The following is a 23623-nucleotide window of genomic DNA, read 5'->3' as shown; positions in this document are numbered from 1 at the left end:
CTTTTCTCTTTTAAGGAGAGAAGATCAACTGATGTAACAATATTCCAACTCTAGGGGGTTGAGTAGGTTTTCATTTTGAAACACAAATGTGTACCACAATTTAACAACCTCCCTCTAAGGCTTGCACTCCCATTTACACAAAGATTTCAAGTTCTGAGTGCTAAGAAGAACTGAGGATAAAGAAAATTATTTTCGAACGCAAATGGCTTTATGATCTAAGAAAACCAGAGCAAGTACCAAAGCCTGTAAACATTCCTGTCCAACATTCAGTCCGCAGTCCTTGTCACTGAGTTTCAGGGCCTTTTAACTGATACACACTTCTTTGGTACTACCTATTCCAGACTTCAGGCATTTCTGACCAAGATGCCTCTTAAATATGAGTGCCAGTCAAACAAATGACAGACACCACCAGCCTTGAGGGATTCTCATCCTCTATTATTAAACTGAGAAGTTTAATAAAAAGTTAGATAAGTTACAGCATCTATCCAAAGGACAGATGTCTATCACAGTCTCATGTGATAGACACTGTCAGAATTTTGGGGCATCTGTCCTTCCTCATTATTAATATCATACAAGTATCAAGGGAATTGCAGACTCTCCTGGTCCCTGCTGTCTTGTGCAATGCCTTTGCTACAAACAGACATTTGAAAGTAAGACAGCAGATGTCAGAACAACAACCACCAAGCCCTTTTTGGCACTTAAACATTTAAAAATTGTTTCTCCCATCCACTATAAACTCCCGAATTTGCTAATCTTAATTTCTTAAACTCAACTACCCTCGTTCCCAGTGCAGAAAAAGGATTCATTTGATAAACCCAAGTTGTATAAAGGCACTGCCATTGACCTGCTGTATTCAAGTTTCTTGCACTAACCAGTACAGCACCATCTCGGTTTCTTCTCTACTCCACTGTGTTCTGTACAATTGTCACAAACTTCAGCTGTTAAAAGAGCCAAATTATTTTTATGTCCTTTGCTGCTGATAGAGAATTAAGTGTCTTGCTTAAAGGCAGTCTGGCAAGATTCCTCTGAACACATTTTTACCTTGTTTGGTCTATTAAAAGAAACTTGGAATGGTTCTTGATGGAAGCTTATATCAATGGCTGCACAGAAAACAGGGTTCAACCCATTAAAAACTAGCTGAGCGCTGCCATCATAGAATTGGACTCAGCAGGCAGCAGGAGCTTCTTTTCCCACATCACTGACTGTCCAAGCTGGAAAGGGAATGAGAGCAGCTCCAGAAAGCCAGAGACACTTATGGAAATATATTCAGACTGCCAACTGAAGAGTAAGGAGGATTTCAGGAATGCAGTTTGAGGTCATTCAGTTTTTCTCTACTACACAAGCCTGTCGAAGAACTAAGAAAGCCTCTTCCCCCAGCAACAAGTCATGTTGTACATGCTGCTTATTCAGCTGCAAATACAGCTTTTATCCCAGAGGTAATGGACTTAGAGAAGGCTATTCTTAAGCACTAATACGCTAAAAGGACTCAATTATTTTAATTTCAAGCCTAATGAGGCTCTCCTGTGAGCTATTCATTTTGCTACTTCCATGAGCCATGCACACTTGTACCACATCCAAGTAAATAAAAGGAAGGAAGAAAAAAGTCATCATGACTCGGCCCTGTTAATGGACACAGACCTCCTACAGTGCTGAAATTCCCTTTCAACAGCAAAACAGGAAGATCATCAAAAGCCCATCACCCACACAAAGGTCAAGCTGTAGAAAAGGCTGATTATCACACAACTGCTTATCGTTCCTAATTGTTTGGAAAATTTTACAGCATTGAGACTGAGTGTGGGATGGAACAAACTTGAATTCTGGTTTTCTCAGGCCACTCATATTGACCTGATCATGATTAGTCTAATGCACAAGTGCTCCTATCTGACAAGATCAAGAGATTATGTGAGATTACAAGGAACAGCACCACTGTTACTCGTGTGTCACTTGGTGAATGAGCCCATGTGGGGATACACACACACTGTACCTTCCCCTGTGGCCACCCAAGAACCTTTGAAACCACACAAGGGGTTTGGTTGCTAACCCCTGGAGGACAGAAAGCTATTTCTGGTCTTTGAAAGCAAGGTGGAAGACAGGCTTTATTTTGTGTGGGGAAGACAACCCTACTATTTTCTCAATATCTGTGCGCTTTCTATATTCTATTTCTCCATCTACCAAACAAATTTATTTAAGTCTTGGCTAAGTCAGGTAGTGATGATACAGCCTGTGCTGCTGCTAAAACTTCTTAAGGCTTTACTGAAAACACAAAACAAACGCAAGGAAAAAAAAATCAAATTAAGACACCATGATTCAGGGCTGCACTTCATGCTACTGACATCAAAATAAAACTTCCAATTCCCACTCTTATTTGATTTGTGCCCCTCTAGCTCTGTCTGGCTGTTCCTCATGTAATGCTGGTCCAGCACATAATGCACAGTGTGCTTCTAGATCCCTCCTCTCTCTTCTGCCATGACAAAATGGCTCTCTGAGCCTAATGTGATTTCCTGCTAGCTCAGTCCTGACACCTGAAATCCGTCAGCCCCTTTTTCTTTTCCTCATGGCTGTTTACAACACAGAGGTGGCAGCCTGTGCAGGATGCCTGACAGACTGGAGAGCAGAGTGATGGCCAGTGGCAGAAATGCACCACCATTCCATCTCACCTCAGCTGCTCCACAAAGCCTGGAAACCTTTTTCTACTCATTTTGTTTCATCTCATTCCCACTCCCATCAATTTTCCCAGCAAAATAAACTATAATAAAGTTCTTTGCAAAGTCCTCAGACTCTAAGGCTACTACTACACAGCCACCATGTTCAGAAATGTCCATCTTATCAAGAAATGGTAAGAAGGAAATCCAAATGTCTGAAAGACCCCCTTTCAAGTCCAAGCCATTGCTGAAGCTCAAGTTCTTCTCTGCCAGCCAGCATGACAAGCAGCTCAGCAGGCACTGAGCACTTACAGTTCAGTTTTATACAGAATCATTTCCACATGGTCACGTGCTTTCTTCAAACTAAGAATATTTTCATTGTTAATGACTTAATGAGGTATTTTAGTTATCTGTTGTACCATCAGGGCTGACATGATAAAGCAGTGAACTGTAGTTTTAGTTTTTCAACTTGTCTGAGAAAGGAGACACTTTTTTCCATACAGTCTGTTTTCACCTGAACACTGAAAACTCACCAACCAAGCCCTCAGAAGGTTAGCCCAAATTTCATTTCCACATTCAGGTAAGTAATTTTAAGCAAGCAAAAAGCAATCTGACTCCCAATCTGAAGGCACAGGGTAGTGAGGTAGTCTTTCACAAGTCAGTGTAAACATAGTAAGAAATGAAAATTAGCCTGTGAGAAAACATCAGCCGCTAGTGTGCAGCAGAAATGGAAGCAAAATCAAAATTGCCTTATAAAAGATAGCAGTTACCTACTAAAACCTATCTGGCAAAACCAGCAGTCAGCCCACAGCCTGCAAACTGTGAGTATTGTCTGAAACCCACAGTTTTATCTCAGGTTACCCGACCAGAAGGGATCTGAGCTGGCCAAGTGCCTGCGCTGGCTTTGAGCAGGGCAGGGGGCTCACGTGGAAGAATGATCCCCTTGTTTTTAGCACTTCCTGCCCATCACTTCCCTGTTATCTTAGGAATCCTGCCATGAGCCTCATCCCCACATCAAGGACATCCCTTCTACTCCACTGAGCTTCATTTCCTACTGAGGATGATGAATGGTGACAAGTCATCTCTAATTTATTGGGACTGTTATTCTCTCAGTCCAGAACTGTTTGGAGCTGTCACCTGCTCACTCATTTTCTATGTGCTAGTAATATGGGACAAGGGAGACACTTCTGAAAAACTCATGCAGGTGCTAGTAAAAATCCTGTGGTTAATGGTTGGATTAAATTATTCCATTGAATTCAACAGGGGATGATATATTCCTTATAGAAATGTTTGGAGGTCATTAAACATTTCAGTATATTTCTAAGAAACTTCCAGTATGAAACAACAGTGAAATTTCTGTTCCATCATTTTAAGTGATAGACAATCTTTCCATAAAGGTTATGAAGAATTTTAAAGCTGGAATAAATGGCTAATAAGTTTGAATGTTAATCTTTATTCCTCTCTCCAAGCAGAAACCAGGCCTCAGTTTCACAATCTGATAAAACAGCACAGCAGCAGTATTTGCCTACACAAAAATAGAAAAAAACCTGTGATGAGAAGTGCTAATACAAGTCTCAGGAAAAGAAGAAGTGGGCAGGTTCCTGCATCACACATGCTAACACCCCAAAGCCATGTCCCTTTTACTTCAGCGTAACATCAAAAGCATTTTTGCACAATACTCATTAATCTCTGTACATGCAAAGATGGGAAAATCTACAGGAACTGAACACCCATCAGTCTCTAATATGACAGTGCTAATATCTATCAAACCATGCATGTGAGAAGAAGCTTGTTTTCATGTATGACATAGGCTTAGACTAGGAGAGCACATTTTTCCACAAATGAGTGGATACATTTGGCTAAGAAAGGGATCTGGCAGTGCTCCATTACATTAATGTGATTTTTGCCAGCCCATTCACCTCTTATGATACTGTCAAAGTCAGTCATTCGGCCACCAATAAAGTTAGGAGGCAAAATCAGAGCAGATGGGCCTCACCTGATGCTAAGTGACTGCATTCATCCCGGTGTTATTATGCAATTCCTACAGATGTCATCTCTTAGAGAAACACTTCACATAATTGCCCATATGCAAACACCCGATACATGTATTATTTCACTGTGTCACCAGCTCCCTCCATGAGACACTCTGTAAGGTCCAGTGTAATTTACCATTACACTCCGTAGTAAAATATCATTTCTGAGCTCAGAAAGTTACAAGAAGTCCTTCATTTTTACTGCCCCACAGCTGATGGTACAGGGCCCTTACTCATTTATTTCAAGACAGGGCAGTTAACGTTTCTTTCAAGAAATTAGAAATAATGAGTTAACAATAAGTTTTCTTTTCCATTAACCCCACACAAGGCCTAAGGTTCCCTCCTGCAGGTAAGTGAAGTAAGCAATGGAGACCAAAGAAACAACCATCAGACAGAAAAGTGCTCCAGCAAAGAACGGCAAAACTTCAAAAGCCAATTCAGATTGCTGCCAGCTGTGCTTACATCCAACTTACTGCTAATTTAGAGAGAATGCAGAGAGCATCTTGCTCATCTTTAAAATGGTCACAGCTCTCATCACAGGTGGCTGGCACATGACTGTCACCTCCAGCAGCCACCCTGTCATGCTGTGGAAGAGGGTATTACTATCCCAAAGCACTAACTCACCCCACTTGTTTCCCCCAGCTCTGGCACACTCCCTAACCAACTAAGAACACACTGAAGTCAACATAAAGTAGTCAACAAAGCACATCCAAGGTTCTAACATTCAGATCTACATACTCCTAAGCAAGTTTAGAAAGGCCATTTCCACCATGGTGATATCCTGGACAGCAAGAGCCAGGCTGCAATGAACAATTACCATTTTCACTGAGTCTTTATGTGACACACTGCCCCCATCTCTGAGCCACAGGGAGCTCAACCCTTTTTGTCCCTTACAAAACACACTCCTTGGGTTTAAAATGACATTTTTCTTCTAGGAAGCTAACTGTAGTGTCCCTAAGTTCTTTCATGTGAATTTAAAAAAAGCTTTGCTCATTTTCACAGGGCTTATTAGGTTGCTTATGCATGCAAGAGCTGAATGCATGAAACTTCTCATTCCTTCTTCTGAAGGAATGTTTCCTCTACTTTACACAAAAAGGCAGGCCTCGAGTGACAATAACAACAAAAATGTAATTCCCAGAACTCACTATAAAGTACCGCTAAACCAAAAAAAAAAAAAAAAAAAAATCCAGGGATATTTGTCTGTCTTGCTGAAGACAGCCTAGCATTTGCAATTCCTACTGAAATGACATCCCAACCTAGGTTAAAAATCAGTGTCTCAGCTTTTATAATACCTGTGACTTAAGTGACCCATTTTTTCCTATTTATGCATCTGACAGTTTTGAAGAGCTCTTACCTCAAGTTTTAGCAGCGCTGACGGAGTCCACAGCTTTTTCTTAAACAAAAATCATTGCCCCACACAGTGCACAAATGTGTGAATCCTACTGTGCACATAATCTACAAATGGAACTAAATGAGTGATCATCAATTGCATTTAATCCTTTTTCTAATATTCTACAAGCCTCTCACAAACATCTGTGTATTTTCAAAATATTAAATGCAATTGAATCTTCTTTCCAAATTGTATTTAAAATATTACCTCTACTTGATTTTAGTAATTCTGCAGTGCTTTTAAGCTAAAAATGTTTATTAAACTACCGTACACTAAAACTATCTGTGGATAATTGAAAATACCTGAAAAACCACAAGCTTAAGCTTTTCCTTTTGGGATACCAAATTCCTCCCCAGAAAAGATTGCACAAATCTTCATATATTTTGTATGTCAGAAAATAGGTAAAACTTTCTGAAACTACAGTTCAGAAACTCTGGTGTTCATTCAGATACCTGCCAGGATTTGGTAGGGCAGCTGGTAATTTAAGGATGAACATTTGCCCAGATCTACACTCTTAGACTTCCTGCCTTTTTCTCTCCCATGACACTTTTGTTCTTCATGAACATTCCCAATACTCTCCAAACCCCAGCACTTTTTGGCACTTTGTCCTTCCACTCCACTTAAACAATAGAAGGTTAGGATGAATATGAAAGGACAGTGTTACCTGGAGTAATTATATGGTAAAACACAATTTTATTCTGAGCACACTTTGCATCACTGTGCAAGATTCAAAACAGGACTTGACACCAGAGCTACATGACAAAGGCATTCTAGTTTTTGCCACTCAGGACAAATACAGGCATGAAAAGAGAACCACTCTCCTGACACTCACCTGAAGCATGACTGTTTCCAGTGTTATTCCTCCAGTCCCGTTGCTGGTATGCAGGAAAAGCTGTAGTGACCTATTTTGACATTCACCCCCCATTCTTATTTGTGCCTCTTAGTTTTTCCCTTTGCTTCTATGTATACAAGGCCAAAACCCTAAGCTTGCTTCTTGCCTACCTGGTTCCTAGAGCTTCTGTTCTTAAAGTATTTCTAGTCTTTTTACATATAAAATGGCTTGTCCCAAAATTTTGGGTTTTCTTCGAAAGGCTTCCCACAAAAACACTGGACTCATTCTGAAAGTAATACAAATGTGGATCTTCAAAGCATCATACTGGATCAGTTTCACTTCAGATGGGAAATCAAGAGACATCTTCAACACCCTTCCATTAAATCACTATCTTCAGCATTTTCTTTTCAGACAGTCCTTAACATGTGAGCTGCTCTCTTGAAGAAGCACAGCTTCATTCCTCCTCCCCAGCTCAACTTCACCACTGCCCAAAACCCAGCCAGACTCACAGGCAGTCTGAGCTCAGCAACCCTTTCTGAAAATCTCCCCCCTCTCCTCCATGCACTCCCCTGAATAAGGCAGGCAATAACAGCATTGCCTGCAATGTACTACTATTTGAAAGAAATGCAGCCATTTATGTCAGCTTTCCAAAATTTCAGACAGATAATTGTACCCTCAGACAGATAATTGTACCTCTTCCTGTAATGATTCAGATAGAGTGAACCCTACCTTCCTGCAACATCACCTTTTGGGTGCCCAGTCAGAGGCTGTCTCACAGTACTTACTTTTGCAGACATCTCTTTCTCTCGTCTCCCAGCCCTGACCATGGTATCTCCCAAAGCAGATCAGAGTTTTCCTCTCTGGAGGGACCTTCTACTACCTCAGTCCTGCTTGCACACACTGGTTGGATTATTAACTGTGTAAGCAGTTAATAGAGAAATCTATCATTGAACCTTCCTGCTGACTACACAGGCATTAGCAAACTCCACAAAGCACAGCAATTCTTTTCTGGATAGTATCCATTATTCACAGTCACCCTACATAAAAAGCCTTTATGCTCTTCCTGAATGTTTGCAGCGCGTTGGGGACCTGCTGGACACAGCCCACTGGATAATTGACAGCAGGGCTGCCTTTAGCTGGTTTCATTCTGCAGCAACCTCATGTACCATTGCTGGTAATGCCATCAATTTGAGAGAAGCATGGGTATTATTCTAATAATAATTTTATTTTACTGTCTGCTTTAACATTATTTTTCTACTGTCAAATGTTCATTTAGAAGTGCCTACACAGCAAGATTTAGACATCATCCTGCAAAAAAGCATTTTTCTCCCTGTATCTTCCACAGAGTATATGTTCATGGGCTCTACTGTGAGCTGCTGAAGGTTTTAAAAAGAACAGAGCTGAAGTGTTTTGTGGGAAAACACTACAAGCCAAATGCTGAACCTAAATGGTATTTGCAGATGCACACTGTGCTCACAAGGTAAGCCAAGCAGAATAATGCAAGCAAATAATTATCCTCTGAAGAAAACAAAGAATGTGAGGAATAGTGGTTAACAAATTAATGGAAGCCCTGCCAACATTTTAGATCTGGAAGTTTAGCTCTTCCTCCCCACACCTGCTGAGAAGCCCTGGTGCAGTTCTCCAGCCTCTCATTTAACACGCTCTTCCCTCGAGCTCTGGTTAAATTCCTTGAGCCCACAAAGCACAGCTGAATTTTCTCCCACAGCCCCCTCTGACCACTTCACCCTCTCTCCCAAGGTCAAATGCTATATTCGTGTCCAAGCTTCCACAGCACCACATTCAAGCCCCTGATGTGAAAGAGACTTTACATGCATGCAATTAACCTCTCTCTGAAATTATTCCTGCATGCACACGCTGAACCCTGCCAGATCAGGTTTGTAAGGTACAAACCCAACTTGACTAGCTCACATTGAGCTACTGTATCCACAAAGCACTTTTATTGCTGCAATGACAGTACTGGGCAGCATCTCCTCTGTCTCTGCACCAGCACTCCATTCCCAGCAGCAAAGAGATGGCAGCACAGGGTGATGGGAATCCATCATCCATGCCCTGTAAAAGGTCTCAGTCCTGATACATGGATGCTACCAGAGGAAGCCAAGGGCGACCAATACTCAAGGGCCCTTCACTCTTACCTGGCTCCTATTTCTGCAGCCCTGCTCCTCTCCCAAAGCACAGTGCAGTGAGACAGAGAAGGAGAGGAGCAGCAGCACACTGTGAGAGTTTGAACTGAAAAAAAAAGTAATATAAGTTGAAACAAAACTACAGAAGGGACACTGTCTAGCAGGCTACATATCAGTCAAGTACACCTCAGCAGTAGTACCTTCTTTTGGCAATCTGAGAGCTTTAAAAGGAATGATACAAGCTCACCTGTGGTGAACTCAAGATTTTCAAAGTAATAGAAGAGGGTCTGGAAAGCATCCAGCATTTCAAAGTCCTGTAGCATACTGGAGACAAACAACTGCTGATCCCTGCACTAAATCCAAATCACACTGCTGCCACTACAGAGAACATCACACAGCTGCAACCATGCACCACCTCTGAGAGCTGCACTAAATGCCTCAGACTTAAGCATATTCAGGAAGATATTTGAGAAATATTAGAATATTTGAGAGAAATTATTATTATTTTTGTAAGTACAGCAAACATGAATCATTCAACTAATTAAACCCTTTTAACGTCTGAAACAGGTGATTTCAAACAGCAGTATTGGTTCTGCTGGTTTTATAACTCAGTTATATCCAGAGGCAGCAAACTGAGCAGGACCCAGCAAGGGAGAGGACAGACACATCTATAGTACAGACTCCAAATGCAACACTGTTTCAAGTCTTTGAAGCCACTCACATATACAGCTATTCTGGGTATTTTCAGCAGGACATAACCATAAAAAGTCTGAATGCTGTCATCTTTTGGGAGACCAAGAAAAGCACCAGCAACTTAACCTAGCAGACCTTTGGTTTAATTAAACACTTTATTAGAAAAACTATGTACTTATTTATGATTCATATTTAAGAAGACCAAGAATACAGCTGTGTTGTGAATGCAAGCCAAGAATGGGAATCTTGGTTTTGTGTTTTCAAGTCAGCTTAACCGCCTAATTAGCTCTACTCACAATGTTAAATACTCTCAGAATGAGAATTAAATCAGCCTTTTGTAACATTCAGAGCAGTGGATGAGGTTTTTTCACTCAGTTAATTGGATACTTCTTTCCAGTGTAGCAAAAGAACACCAAAATAATCTCTGTGCTTACTAAATCAACTGTTACACTAAAGAGGTTAAAACAAATGTCATCAGGCACACTTGTTTGCTTTTAGAATCGGTTGTAGTCTGTTTCTTGCAATCACAAACGGGCCTGGTGAGAAAAAAACAAGGGTCATAACGCACTGGTCCTAAAATCATGATTTCACACTTGAGTAAAATCCATGTTTTCACAGTCCACACTCACAAGTGCCTCGGGAAATATAAACCTCCAGCTTGCAGAGAAGTGAGAAGGACTGGGCCTTATCTTCCCAGTGAAAATTGCTCCACAGCCACCAGTGGTAGCACTGACATCTGCTAGACTTGGGCTTTTTATTGGAACAAGTGCTTTAATAGAAATTGAAGACAATTTTAAAGAAAAAAACCTCCCCATTTCCTCTCTAGCATGTCTTCAGCATAAAGTACATGAATTCTTGTCTCCAACTGGCTCAAAACAGTTTGATTACTCATAAAATGCTTTACTTTTACCTTGGTATGAACCAGAGGGTAGAAAATTACCTTATGCTTCTCTTCTTATTGTCACATTATAAATGCCAAAGAGTCACTTGCCTCTGTACCCTCCATCCTCAGCTTAGGCTAAGCTATTAAAAACCAAGGTAACTGGCCAGAAAACTAAAAGTCAAAAAACTTCAGTGCATCAAAAAACCTGACACACAGGATCTGTGTGTTTTATTTTTCAGTTATGACTCTCCCTTCTTCCCAGATAGTGTTGGTTATCTAAATGACATTATATAAATACTGAGAGAAAATGAAGAAACACACCTGGAATAACAATCAAACCCATGAAGCAAAAGGAAAGAGATCTTCTGTTGATCCGAAGGTATTTAAATGCAGCATGTGTTTTACAGCCTAGGCTGTGAATGAAATGTAACACCAGGCTTCTTCCAGACCAACCCAAGAACTCTCATGCCAACAACGTCCCTTCAGGAGCTCACCATCACACACATCTTGCTCAGCCTCACCCACATGGAGAGCTTTTCACTCTTTTTTACCAGGAAAGATGCTTTTTCGTGAGGAAAGATGCTTGGTGGCAGGAGTTTGGAGACTGCACGGAATTTAATACAACTTCACTAAAGGAAATCAAGCCAGTTTGGTGCTCCTGGGACTGATCTGGCATTCCTGAGAGTCATGAAGAAGGTTACAGCACAGCAAACTTCACACTGTTACATCTCCTCTCCCTTCCCAGCACCACTGTGTGCCTCATCCAAGCACTACCCATGGCCAAGCTCTCTGCTCTTAAACATTTATGTAAGGAATTGTGAAAACAGATTGATCTCAGTCTGCCTCTATCTTTTTCAGAGACACGCTAACAGGACGTGCACCAAACACCAATTGTGCTAGCATTTCTCAGGGGGTGTTTTCTCAGAAAGTCCCTCTAGGCAATGTTTTCCCTGCTGAAAGGGATTATTTCTGTAACATGCAAAAGTTGGTTTATGTAGCACATCATCTGTCTCATCCACATAAAACTGGATCATTACAGGGAATTTGAGAGTATGCAGATGAAGAGGTAATACGGCAGTCAACAAAAGATATCAAGAAAAGCAGTGAAGCTCACTCCAAGACACTGTTAGTGATTCTGCAGTACAAATTAAAGGTTTTATATGAAGTGTACTGAGCAACAACTTCATCTGCAGAAAAGATATCAGGAGAAACACAATATATATATTATTTGCTAAATGTGTTTAGCTTGCAAAAGCTCAACAGTTTCAGTAATGGCTGGTACACAGTAAGGTAAGTATCACTTCCAAGTCCAGGGAGGATTGGGAAATCTGGCATCTGAACACTAGGCAGTTTATGGCAAATAGTAATTTTAATAAGAACGACAGGCTGGAGTTTTTAATAATATCCTTTTTCCAAATGAATACTAAACCTCTTCTTCAGATGTGGAGCATTATTTATTGCTCTTTAAGTGAGGAAAAGGAAAGGAAGGAAGTGGGAAAAATCTGCAAGTGTCTCTCATTCTGACTGGGCTCCAAAACATGTAAATAATTCTCGATTTCTTGCAAGAAGTTTCTTCTGAGATCCCCACTGTACTCTGGCAATACACACATAGTAGCTTATTAAAGCATCAGCTCATACACTTAAAAACACAGCCTGTGTCTGTTTTCTATCACCTGCATGACCAGATCATTACAGTAACGCTCAGCTCATGTATACCAGCTTCCAAAACACATCTATGTCCATGAAAGCCCTTAGTACTCCTCAATTGCTTGTGGTTATTATTCAAGAGTAAAAGAGTGGAAACACTGCAATTACTCACTCAAAGCAGGAGCACTTTGTGGGTAGCTGCACAGACTTTTAATAGATTTCAGTCTGCAGTCCAAGCAGTAAAAAGAGAAAAGTTCTTGTTAGCTCAACTTCTGTGCTGCAAGCCTGCTGGAAAAGGATGTCCCTCCAGCATTAGAAGTTAATTTAGCTGCATCTGTTACTATTCAACCCCTGGACTCCCTTCTGAGGCTGCCAACACAAATACCACCTGTGAAGGCCATTCTCATAAACTTGTTCCATGCAAAGGGATGTGAAATGTCTGGCCCAGTTCATCAGGGAACACGTGGCAGCCCAAAAGCTCTAACAACCAACACACACAGGAAGGTTTTTCTTGCCCACAGTGGCAATGTTAGCACATCTTCATGATACTGCTGTGTTCAAATTTGTGTAGGATTCATGTCATTTCCATGTAAGAGCATTCATGCAGTCTAGCTGAATCAAGATGAAATCAATGGGCTTGTATGAATGCTGCTAAAAATTATTGCTTGGATAAGTTCTCCATTACTGCAGCAACAACATTAAGTAAATCCCTTAGCAATATGCAAGGAAATAGGCAAACACACCTAGGATTTCTTTACTTTGGGACATTAACTGTGGCCTACACAATGTAATAGAACCAGCTGAACTTTTCCACTCCTAAAACTTCCCTTAATAGCATATGCTAAACTAAAAACTATCAACAGCAAATTTAGGTTATGAGTTGAACAAATGTTACTGAATTTCAACTGTCAGGCTTCAGAACAAAACATCCTCATCCATTCATTACTGCACGTTTGCCCTTAAATAAGAGAGACTTACCACATAACCTCTACTGCCCAAATTATTGGAGTGTGAAAAAAGATCAAATTTTACAATGGTTAAAGTTCCACATATGCTCTAAAGAAAAGACATTAAGTTTACTTAAAGATTAATCTCGAGGCTGATTTTCATGGAATTTCATCCTATGGCCTCACATGCGCTGTGTAGCACTATTCACATTAGTTGCTTTACTGCTTCTATTAAGCAAGGAAATCTAAAGAGAAACATCAAGAGCAGACCACTGCTGTCCCACTGAATATGACACAAGGCACTGCACACTGCACTGGAGTTGATAAACCACTGACAGAATCAGGAATTTAGATCAGTGTCTTTCAGACAAGAAGGTGGTAATAAGAACGCAATAACAACCATCCAACATAACGTGACATTTTTCAACCAGCCTGACACCGTCCTTACTCCTCTCCACACAATTTCATTAATCTGTTAAATATACATTCATTAGCATTCACCAGAAATGCACTTTTCATCTGGCAGTCAACAGAGAAAAGAAAAAGACAGTATCTCCCCTTGCTTCCCTGTCCCAAACCCTGGCACGAGTCAGAAACAGAGAGGAAAGGAGGGAGGGAGAGATGGTGTGATCATAAAAGGAAATACAGAGCTCAAGGCATCTACAGACTGGGCAGCCCCATCACGATGGAAAAGCAGCTCTGTACCGTCGTCCTGATTTTTTAAGATTTTCTAAGCCTTCTGATGTTTACATTCTTGTAGCAAACTTTCTCACACACCTTCTGTAAATAACTTAATATTTTGCTTTCTTTTATGGAGGAGGAAAAATTTGATGGACTGTTGGTTTGTCCAGTGTCATTGGAGAGGCGGCACTTTCACCCTCCAATCCACTGACTCTTTTAGAAAACCAAAAATGTTGGAGTCAGAAAATAAACTTCCCTTTTCTTCACCTTGAGAGCAGCGGTGTGTGTGCTTGTGTTGTTTCGTGTCCTATAGTGACACTGTACCATGTAGCAGCCTCTTATATTTGGAAGTCCTGCCTATCCATGAAAGGCAAGGAAGCACACTGAACTTCAGCATTAGCAAGCTTTTACAAACAAGCCAGTTCCCTGGTCCCAGGAAGAGAAAGGTGGGGGCAGCCCTCCGAACATTTGGACTAGGCAGATGCATTGGCAGCCAAGACCTGAAATTAAGCTGTTGGCCAGTTTAGATCTTATTAGAGTGCCTCTCTTTTCCAATCTTAACAGCAGGTGTTGGCTGGGTCTAACGACACACGCAGTTTACACAACACATGGCAGCGTACTCGGGAGCTCCAGCTCTGACTGCACACACATGGGTCAATGGTGCTGGCACTTGCAGTCAGGGCCACCAGGCATTCCTGCTTTGTTCTATTATAAAAATATTTACTGGGACTAATTTCCCACTTTGGATTGAGTAAAGATACAGAAATCTGGGAGTGTGTATTTATTTTTCCCAAACAGCTCTGAAAGAGGACTTGGGGCAGTTCTGACTGCCACACAAACAGGCAGACTAACGTGGGATCACATTTTCTTTACCACCCTGCATTTTGAGTTTGGTTATAACAACAAAAATTCCCTGTGGAATGCACAAGTTGAAACACCATAGAAGGTTCACATTTCCCACCTACAAAGCTGTCTCATTTCACTGAATTTTGAAATTCAGTCACTGGACCTGTTTCCTAAGGTCCAAAATGAGACAGACACGTTCTCAGTTTGGCATAGCTTGGCACAGCACCCAGGCCCAGAGTTGTGGGGAGGTGGGTGTCAAAACGCATTAAAAAGGCTGATTATGGAAAACAAACTTTTAGCTTAAACTGAAGATCTACTCAGGCATCCAGCATGCCAGGGGCATGGGGAACAGGAAAGCAACTCCTCAATCTGTTATTTTCCAAGTTATCAAATGAGATGGAGACACTGAACCATGTTAGAGAGCAACAATCACATAAGCCAGACCTTTATGAATGTTACAGGCACTGAGAGAGGAAAGGGGCACAGTCATTTCACTAGCGAGTGTATTCAGAGGCAAAGGAAGACCAGGAAAAGTGGGAGCCAGAGCTAGATCTGAAGGAAGGGAACAGCAGCAACGCACGAAGGACGAGGACTGCACCTGAGAGCTGTTTTAAAAACTCAGTCAAGTTCAGGGACCATGAAAGGCTTCAAGCCCTTGGGAATGAAGCATGCACAAATCTCAACAAATTGGTATAATAGCAGGATACAGCAGCTGGCAGATGTTGCCAGTACCGTCACAGCAATGACACAACTGCTACATGCATATCTGACTAAAACAGACACTGAATTCTCCTTGCATTGCACTCAAACCTAAAAACCATCCTCACAGGAGAACTGCATTTTCAACTGCATAAGCTGGGGCAAAACATGGAGCAAGAACTGCACATTTTGTGGCACAGACTCCTTGCACAGTGCTTAGTAACACTCCTGTAATTAACATGGTAGTTAATGCTTTGGGAAAAACCTTTTTAATTCCTGTGAAAATCTGTAAGGCTCCTACTGGGCCAAGGCCAAAGACTTTTTAAAGGAACAAAACAAAGAGCAACTACTGGAAATTCAAGTTAGCATTTTTGATCCAAAAGAAGTAGAAAAGGGGATTAAAGCTGGAATTTGATCATCTCCAAGTTGAGTACTTCAGTGATGGATCTTGTTGCTATTTGTCTTGGGCTGAGAACAGAAATTCAGTCCTGTGAATTTGAGAAACCCTTCCCCAGCAACAGAATAACAGCACTAGAAGTACCCTGGTATCAAATAAACTCAGTCTTATCACACTAATCTCTCATGTACAAAATTCCCAAGGGTATCTACTGACCAAAGTATATTACACCTCTAAAAGTACTTATATAAGCCATTGAAGGAAAAAAACTGTGTCTCTAGGAGTAAGTTGCTGAAACCTGCAGCAGTAAATTACTTGAAAACTTAGAAAGGTATTAGAAATAGCAGAACTTTCTACTGTACATAAAAGCTAAGATTTATCCTTTGATAACCCTCCCTGTATTTCAGAGATTTCACTGCTTTAGTTGCAGAAGCCTGTTTATATTCATATAATTGAGGAGCCATTCATGGAACACCCAATAAAAGAGCCCAAAGTAGTTTTGAGCCTTTCCCTTCACCTTCCACTCCACTGCATTCACATGAGCCATTTAAGGTGTTTTTCTTGATGGATTTTTTCATGAAGGCTTTTTGTTTATTTTTTTAAGTTCCATATTCATCACTACTCAATAACAGAAAGTCTTCCTGGTAAATACTTTGAGATCTTAAAAACATCAGTACTGATGTCAAGAAAATCCTATTTAACGTCATCCAGTATATTAAGTGAAATTCCTGAGAAACATCTGAGAAACACCTATCAAACCTCACCCCCAGCCCCCCATTTCTTGTGACACCTGCATAATTTCATTTGATTAAATTCTCCCTTTAAAGTTTACAATAGGTTTGCACAGGCAAGAGTTCACCCTGCAGCACATGTCCATCCCAAAACTGTTTCTACTTTCCTAGATTAATAACAAGCGTTTTGCCTAGAAATGGAAAAATTGAAATATCATTATCAGTGGCTTGGACATTCCTTGCTGTTTTGACATCAAGTTCCTTAACTGGCTTCGTGGATTTTCAAGCAAGGCCCATGAAGCCAAGCGTGAACTCGGTGCTTCACATCCTTCCCTCAGCAAGACTGAGGGGGATGCTCTTAAAAATTAAAGCAAAATCTGCTGAAAAGCTGTTTCACTTGCTGTGATGCTCATCAGTATTTACACAAAAGCTGGTTCTTGCTGCTTCCTAGAGACAAGGACCAGAGTGCATACTCTGATCTCCCTTGACTGAAAATGCTCTAGGCAGCAAGGAGAGATCACAGTTCCTGTGATGCAGTTCTCAAGTGCATGTACAATTAGGTTTTTGCCCTCCACACAGAAATGTTTTCCACTCCCTTTTAACTTATTAAAAACCATGATGATCAATCTTTAATCATATTCAATACTAATACTGAAGGATTTTCCCTGAGAGGCTAAGATACAAAATATGTATTTATCATAGTAATTTCTATTTACATTCATTAGAAGCTTGATTTTAATTTAAAAACGCAGCTGCAGTTTATCAAGCTTTCTGTTATTGCTGTCAAATGGATTTATCGGTTGATGAAATTTTTACACAAATTGCATTAAATGGGAAGCAGTGAATCTGGCAGAGACACAAAGAGTAACAGAGGGGCTTCTACAAGTATGTTAACCAAAAAGGTGTATGTTAACAAAAGAAGGTGTAGCCACCCCAATAAACAACTGCTAACAACAGGTACACTGTTAACAACAGATGAGAACACTGAGGCACTCAGTGTAGTTGAGGTACTCAACTTTTTCCCTCAGTCTTCAGGGGCAACCTGTCTTCCCACACCTCTGCAGTGGAGGGACAGCAGGACAGGGACTGGGGGAGCAAAGTGCCTCCCACTGTAAATAAAGATCATGTTCATGGCCACCAAGGAACCAGAATGCACATGTGTCTGTGGGACCTGATGGGAGGCACCCCAGAGTGCTGAGGGAATTGGCTGATGTAGGTGCCAAGACATTCTCCATGATATTTGAAAATCCATGGCAGTCGGTGAAGTCCCAGATGATGGGAAAAAGGGAAGCTTTGTACCCACTTTCAAACAGGGCAGAAAGCAGGATCCTGGGAACTACCAACCTGTCAGCCTCACCTCTGTGCCTGGGACTGTCATGGAACAGCTCCTCCTGGAAGCTGTGCTAAGGCACATGGAGGATGGGAAGGTGATTTGAGACACCCAGCACAGCTTCACCAAGGGCAAGTCCTGCCTAACCAACCCTGTGCCCTTCTGTGATGGAGTGACTCCATCAGCAAACAAGGGAGGGTTACAGATGTAATTTATTTGGGCTTCTGTAAAGTCTTCACCATGGTTCCCCACAACATCCTTTTCTCTAAATTGGAGACAAATGGATTTGATGGTGGGACTGTCAGGTGGATAAGGACTTGGCTGGATCCAGAGGGTTGTGGTCAAGTGCTGAGTCCCAATGGACATCAGTGACAAGAGGTTGAAACTGTGACTCTCTAAGGTCCCTTCCAACCCAGGTCATTCTATGATTCATTCTACATTTTTTCCAGAAAGTAATACTTCAAAATATATTCTTTTTGTACATCAGAGAACATCTTTCTCTTACAGACAAAACAGTGACCCGTACTTAAGACTGCAGTTGCCACTAACTCACTTTCAGTCAACAACCAATTCAAATGTCACATTTATGATTGCCACTTTTCCACTTCAATCCCCTGTCCCATCCCAGGGCCTAAGACACTGCGAGCCACTGAATACCTTCCAGCATTACTTAAGCTGAACAGTTAAGTGCTTATAAAGATCTTGAGGAGAAAACTGCATGGCAAACTCTTCAAACTGGAACATGAGCTTACGAACTAGGATAAAAACTGAAACACTAGATCCTTGTCAGCTTTCAGACATACAGCAAAATTGTTTCCTGAAGGCTAACTCACAGCTTTTCAATATATCTCTGCTATACACACCTCAAACTCAAGTCTATAAACCAAGCTAAGTCTCAACAACATTAAAGAAACTCAAATTCTTTTTTGACTGGATGAGCTTGTCCATTCTTGTTCATTTACAACCTAATACCAATGATGTTCCATCAGTACAAGGTACCAAGCCTTGCTCCCACTTCCTCAGTAACACTGGGAGAGTGAGACAGCAAAACTGCAGAAAGGAGACAACACTCCAAATCTCCCTTCTCCTGCTCACAGAACCACAGAAAAAGCAGAATTTCTCATTGGCCAGCACTGACTTGCTCCTCCTGGCTGCAGTCAAGACCATGTCAACCCTGACACAGCTGGAGAGGTTAACCATAGGAGAGAAGAAAGGAAGAAATGAATTTTCATGGGGTGCATTTAAACAACAGCTGTACTGTGGAAAAGAGAACGCTGAATTCTGACTTCTTTCAGCTGCCCACATTTCAAGCTTGAAGAACTGACCTTCAGATCTAGCATAACACTAGCTTTCTAAAGCACAAAACAGTAAAAATAATTAAGAAAGCAAAATCCAGTATCTCTTCCAAGCAGTAGGGATAACACAGATTTATCAGAAATCAGATTTTATTCCTTCACATGGCTTGCTCGCTTATTTAAGATTTTTTTCTCCTGTGGAATTAACTACGTTATTGCTATCCAAACACACAATTTCAGCAAACAGAAATGCTTTGCCAAATCCTCAGAGATATTTCAGGGATACCAGAGCAAACGACAGATGCTAATTTATTGATAAAACATTAAAAGGGAAAGATCCATGTGTTTGATGATAATAAAGAATCAATGACAATTCACTGACCTTGACTGTAACAGCTGTGCACTGCTTTTTCTTCTGTTGTTCTTCACTAGCTCTGTGTGCCTGTAGGCACAGGCTGGCAAAGGCAATTCCCCACTCTCACACTGATAGCTAATGACTTTTAAATTTAATAGCCTTGACGCCAAGGAGATGTACACACACTGACTAGAGCATATGTGGTACCCATCTCTGTTACTAGCAGGAAATGAGCCTGCTTCAGGAATTCCAAAGCATTTACTGATGGTTTAGACACAAAATGTTCCTCCTCCTCTTTACTTCCATTATACACAGTCACCTGGAGAATAAAGTCTGACAGATTATAATATTTTTCTAAAATTTGGCTCTGTTCATATCTCCCTCACTTTCAAAAACACAAAACATCACGATATAATATCTGTTACAGACTGAACAGAAGCCAAGCCCAAATGTTAAGCAGAATGGTGCTCAGGACACCTGCTGAATTTTACACCAGAAACTGGATTCTGCTTTTCTCTAATTCACATTAACATGAATACAAGGTATGAATATAAGCTCTCTGGCTTGTCTTGTCCTCTCTTACTATATTTCTTCCACGTTCTATAAATATATACATAGATATATATATACAATTATATTTATTATATATATATGCAATTAGAATATTCCTCAGTACAAGTAATCACTGCTCTCTGCCTCCCTCCAAACACAACCAACCAGCAAGCAAAACAAAAACTACAAACTGATTTGAAACAAAACCTCATTAACTTTCCTCCATTATATTATTGTCTAAAAGAATTACTGTACATCTGTAAATCGTACAGACTGTACAATCCAGTAGTAAACAAAGAGGTATTTATCCTAAATACAGATCCAATAGAACAAAATATGCTTGCCATTTCCTAATATCCATATGCACTGAAAATTCATGTTATCAGTGGAGTTCTTTGCTTTAGCTCTCCACAGCAAGAACAACAGGGCTCCCAGAAGGTCATAGTGATTTTCTTGTCACAGTTAATGCAGCAAACCCTTCAATGTAATGGGAAAAAAATAGTTCTGTGTATGGCATTGAACCTGGGACATATTTCAGGCACTGACACTTGTGCAGTTTGTTCGGGAAACATTTCAAAAGCTACATCAAGGTGAGCTATTGACTGATCCCAACTTGGACAGGCACATTAATTTTCCAAACCCATCAGCATACTTTAAGTTACACTTCTCTCAGCACTTTTCCCACCCTACTTCGTATTTCTTTATGAACTTCCTTGAGACTAAAGTGGAAAATTCAAATAAGCTTTTAGTTATTTCACAAGCTGCTATCTAACCTATCACAAGTATCAGATCAGAATCACCACCTCCATTTGACAAAAGGGAAGCAGCAAAGCCAACAGGATATTTCTGAAGCCGTCCCACAGGTCAGTAGCAGATGGACAGGAAGATAATTTGGGCTCTGGGCTGTAGAAGGTTCCATGAAACACAGCATTATGCCACCTCTTAAAAAGTCATTAAATCTTTGCATGTAAACATCCTAGCACATATCAAGTACCAGGAAGCAGAGTTATATTCTGGAAACCCAGGATGTGGACCGCAGACATTTTTATTTGATGGCTGCTTTTTACACTCTTGATTAAAAATATATATAGTGGAAGATATGCTGTATTTCCCAGCAATTATTAACTATTTCATATTCAAAGTAGTTATCCTATCAAAATTTGTGTAAATATACAGTGTTTTACTTGATTAACCTATACTATCTGAGATAATTTTATGAGAAAACAGCTCCCAAGATGTGAAATGGGTATTTAGAAATTATCTCACACTTTGGAAACCATTTCCTCAAGACTGAATATTTTTCTTAGCATATGCACCATAATCCAAGCTGTAAAGCTTGGCCAAGTGTCATGTCTGTTCTATACAGGAAGCTGGATTAGATGGCTTTTACATGTCTGAGAAACTCCATACAAAAGGTATACCATCAGAAATTTAGTAGCCATAAAAAAAAATATGGGTGTGATGATCATATTTTAGCACCTGCACAGAAGTAACTCACAGATGTTAAAGCTTTTTTTGAAAGTCACAAACATCTGGAAAACCATTAATACATGAGACTATCATACCCCTGTAGGTGCTAGCAGGAGATCCTTACTATCAAAGAGGCTGACTCAAGAGGCAGCACTATTTAACTCTACTCCTCTGGCACTCTGGGGCTAGGCAGCCCTGAAGCATGCTGATGAAAAAGCTAAATAAACAGGAAAAGAGATGGGGAGTAAGGAGCAGTAAATCACCACAACAGAACCAGCCAGGCACACACCAGTCTGTTCCATATTACAGATGGCAATGTATTCAGGCTAGGGTCTTATGTGGGAAGACACAAAGCAGGGATACTCTGCATAGTAAGCAGAAAAAAAACCTTTAAAAAAAAGAGCAGTAGTTTTTCAAATACAGCTTATTCATCTGCCTCAGTCAAATCCATCTGACTGATGATTTTTGCTACTTGAACTTCCTGTATACTCCTCTCCTTCTAAAATGCAGAAATGAGAAAACCTGACCTGGGAAAGGAAGTTTTAGAAATGAGTCTGACGGGGAAACCACATTAACTGCCAGGGCCTGACTCAGTGTTATCAAAATCCCAGATCCAACACTGAGCCACTGACAGAGACGGAGAACTTGGGTGCTTTACATTCCAGACAATTCTGCTTGTGTTAACCTACTTTTCTCCCTGACCTCCCATCCTATCTCCTCCCTTCACTTACCAAGGGCTTGGTTTCATCTTCATCTTTGAAATAGTAGAGCTGGTCCCCCCTGAGGACGAACCAGCGCGTGTGCCAGGTCTTGACGAAGCCGCCCTGCTTCCGCAGCCACCCGCACTTGATGGCAACGTGCTGCCCTGGGCTCAGGGCTGGAGCCTCTGAAGAGCCACTGTGTTCTTCCATGCTGGCAGTGGGCAATTCTCCTGTGGGGAAAACAAGAGGAAAAGGTGAAATTATTAGATTATTATGCAGGCAGTAACTAGCTCCTTTCAACACAGCTGGAGAAGAAACAGGCCTCGGCTACAGAAGTGTGTTAGATTTGCCATCTGCCTGCTTGTTCTCTACTACTACTACTCACCTATAAAATAATAATGAACTGCTAAAAAGTGGGCAAAAGTATGTTCAACTGCTGTGCAAGGCATTTTGACCAGCACTGAAGAAGACATCAGCTGTTTCTTGAGGTGAATTCTGCTGGGTTACAGGCAGTAACAAGAAATGAACTTACAGTACTTCCTCTGACTAAGGAAAGCAGCTGACTACTGGAAGTCCCCATTTAAAATTCCTTGGCAGGCTTGGGGCTTTCAGGGAATGTTTAAAAAGCCTCTGCTTCACCAAAGCTTAATTTTAACCCACCAGACAAGAGGGTTATTTTTTTGTTATTATTGTTGTTGCTCCTTTTACTGAAGTCCATTTAAAGGAACGGGAACAGTAAATGCAAGAACAGTTGCACATCACCTCATACAGGCAACCCCTGACTGAAGTGAGTGTGTGCCCAGAAACTTGTAATAGACATTTGGCAAATCATGAAGAATTTTGGCCCACCTTAAGGCGCAAGAACTGTCAAAACTGCAGCTGAACTGTGGAACTGAACTTGACAAAGTTTCATGTGGCATTTTGGCCTTGTTAAAACTATACCTTTTAACCATTTCTGGACAGTCATGACTCTTCCTGATGGATTTTGTACATATAATCATGTACTAATGTGCTTAACCTTCACAGTTATAAAGCTTTTCCGGCTCTCCTATTAAGTCTAGAGCACAAGCAAATGATTTTGAGTTGCAAGTTCTGATATTTCCAGTTAAAATATAAATCAAACCGAAACCTACATGTGCCAAAGAGTTTACACCTAAACAGAATAAAATGTGACTATGACCACAAACACAGCAGTGTGCAACATCGATCATGAAATTTCACTAAGTGTTTGGAGAACAACATGTTTCTCTTCTTTCCAGACTGCCAGTGGCCATCTCTTGCCTCATCAGGAGCTTGCACAGCTGTTTGAGCCCAGAAAAGTTGGCTTTCTAGGTAGCATTTTGTTTCCAAACATCAGG

At 40.9% G+C, this 23623-nt stretch overlaps 1 protein-coding gene across 3 annotated transcripts in view; it reads right to left on the bottom strand.

Annotated features, from left to right (window-relative positions):
* The window catches only part of ARHGAP24 (Rho GTPase activating protein 24), a 244621-nt gene that overhangs the window by 130386 nt on the left and 90612 nt on the right, over window positions 1-23623 (bottom strand). For all 3 annotated transcript variants that reach the window (XM_058803012.1, XM_058803013.1, XM_058803010.1), the window contains exon 2: window positions 22296-22495. In XM_058803012.1, the coding sequence (XP_058658995.1) occupies window positions 22296-22475 (180 nt within the window). In that variant the 5' untranslated portion in view covers window positions 22476-22495. The remainder of the gene's footprint in view (window positions 1-22295; window positions 22496-23623) is intronic.

The sequence above is a fragment of the Ammospiza caudacuta genome, chromosome 4 (assembly GCF_027887145.1).
Source record: "Ammospiza caudacuta isolate bAmmCau1 chromosome 4, bAmmCau1.pri, whole genome shotgun sequence".
Taxonomy (NCBI): domain Eukaryota; kingdom Metazoa; phylum Chordata; class Aves; order Passeriformes; family Passerellidae; genus Ammospiza; species Ammospiza caudacuta.
Note: the sequence above shows the minus strand (reverse complement) of the source record. Positions and strands in the feature narration are given on the sequence as shown.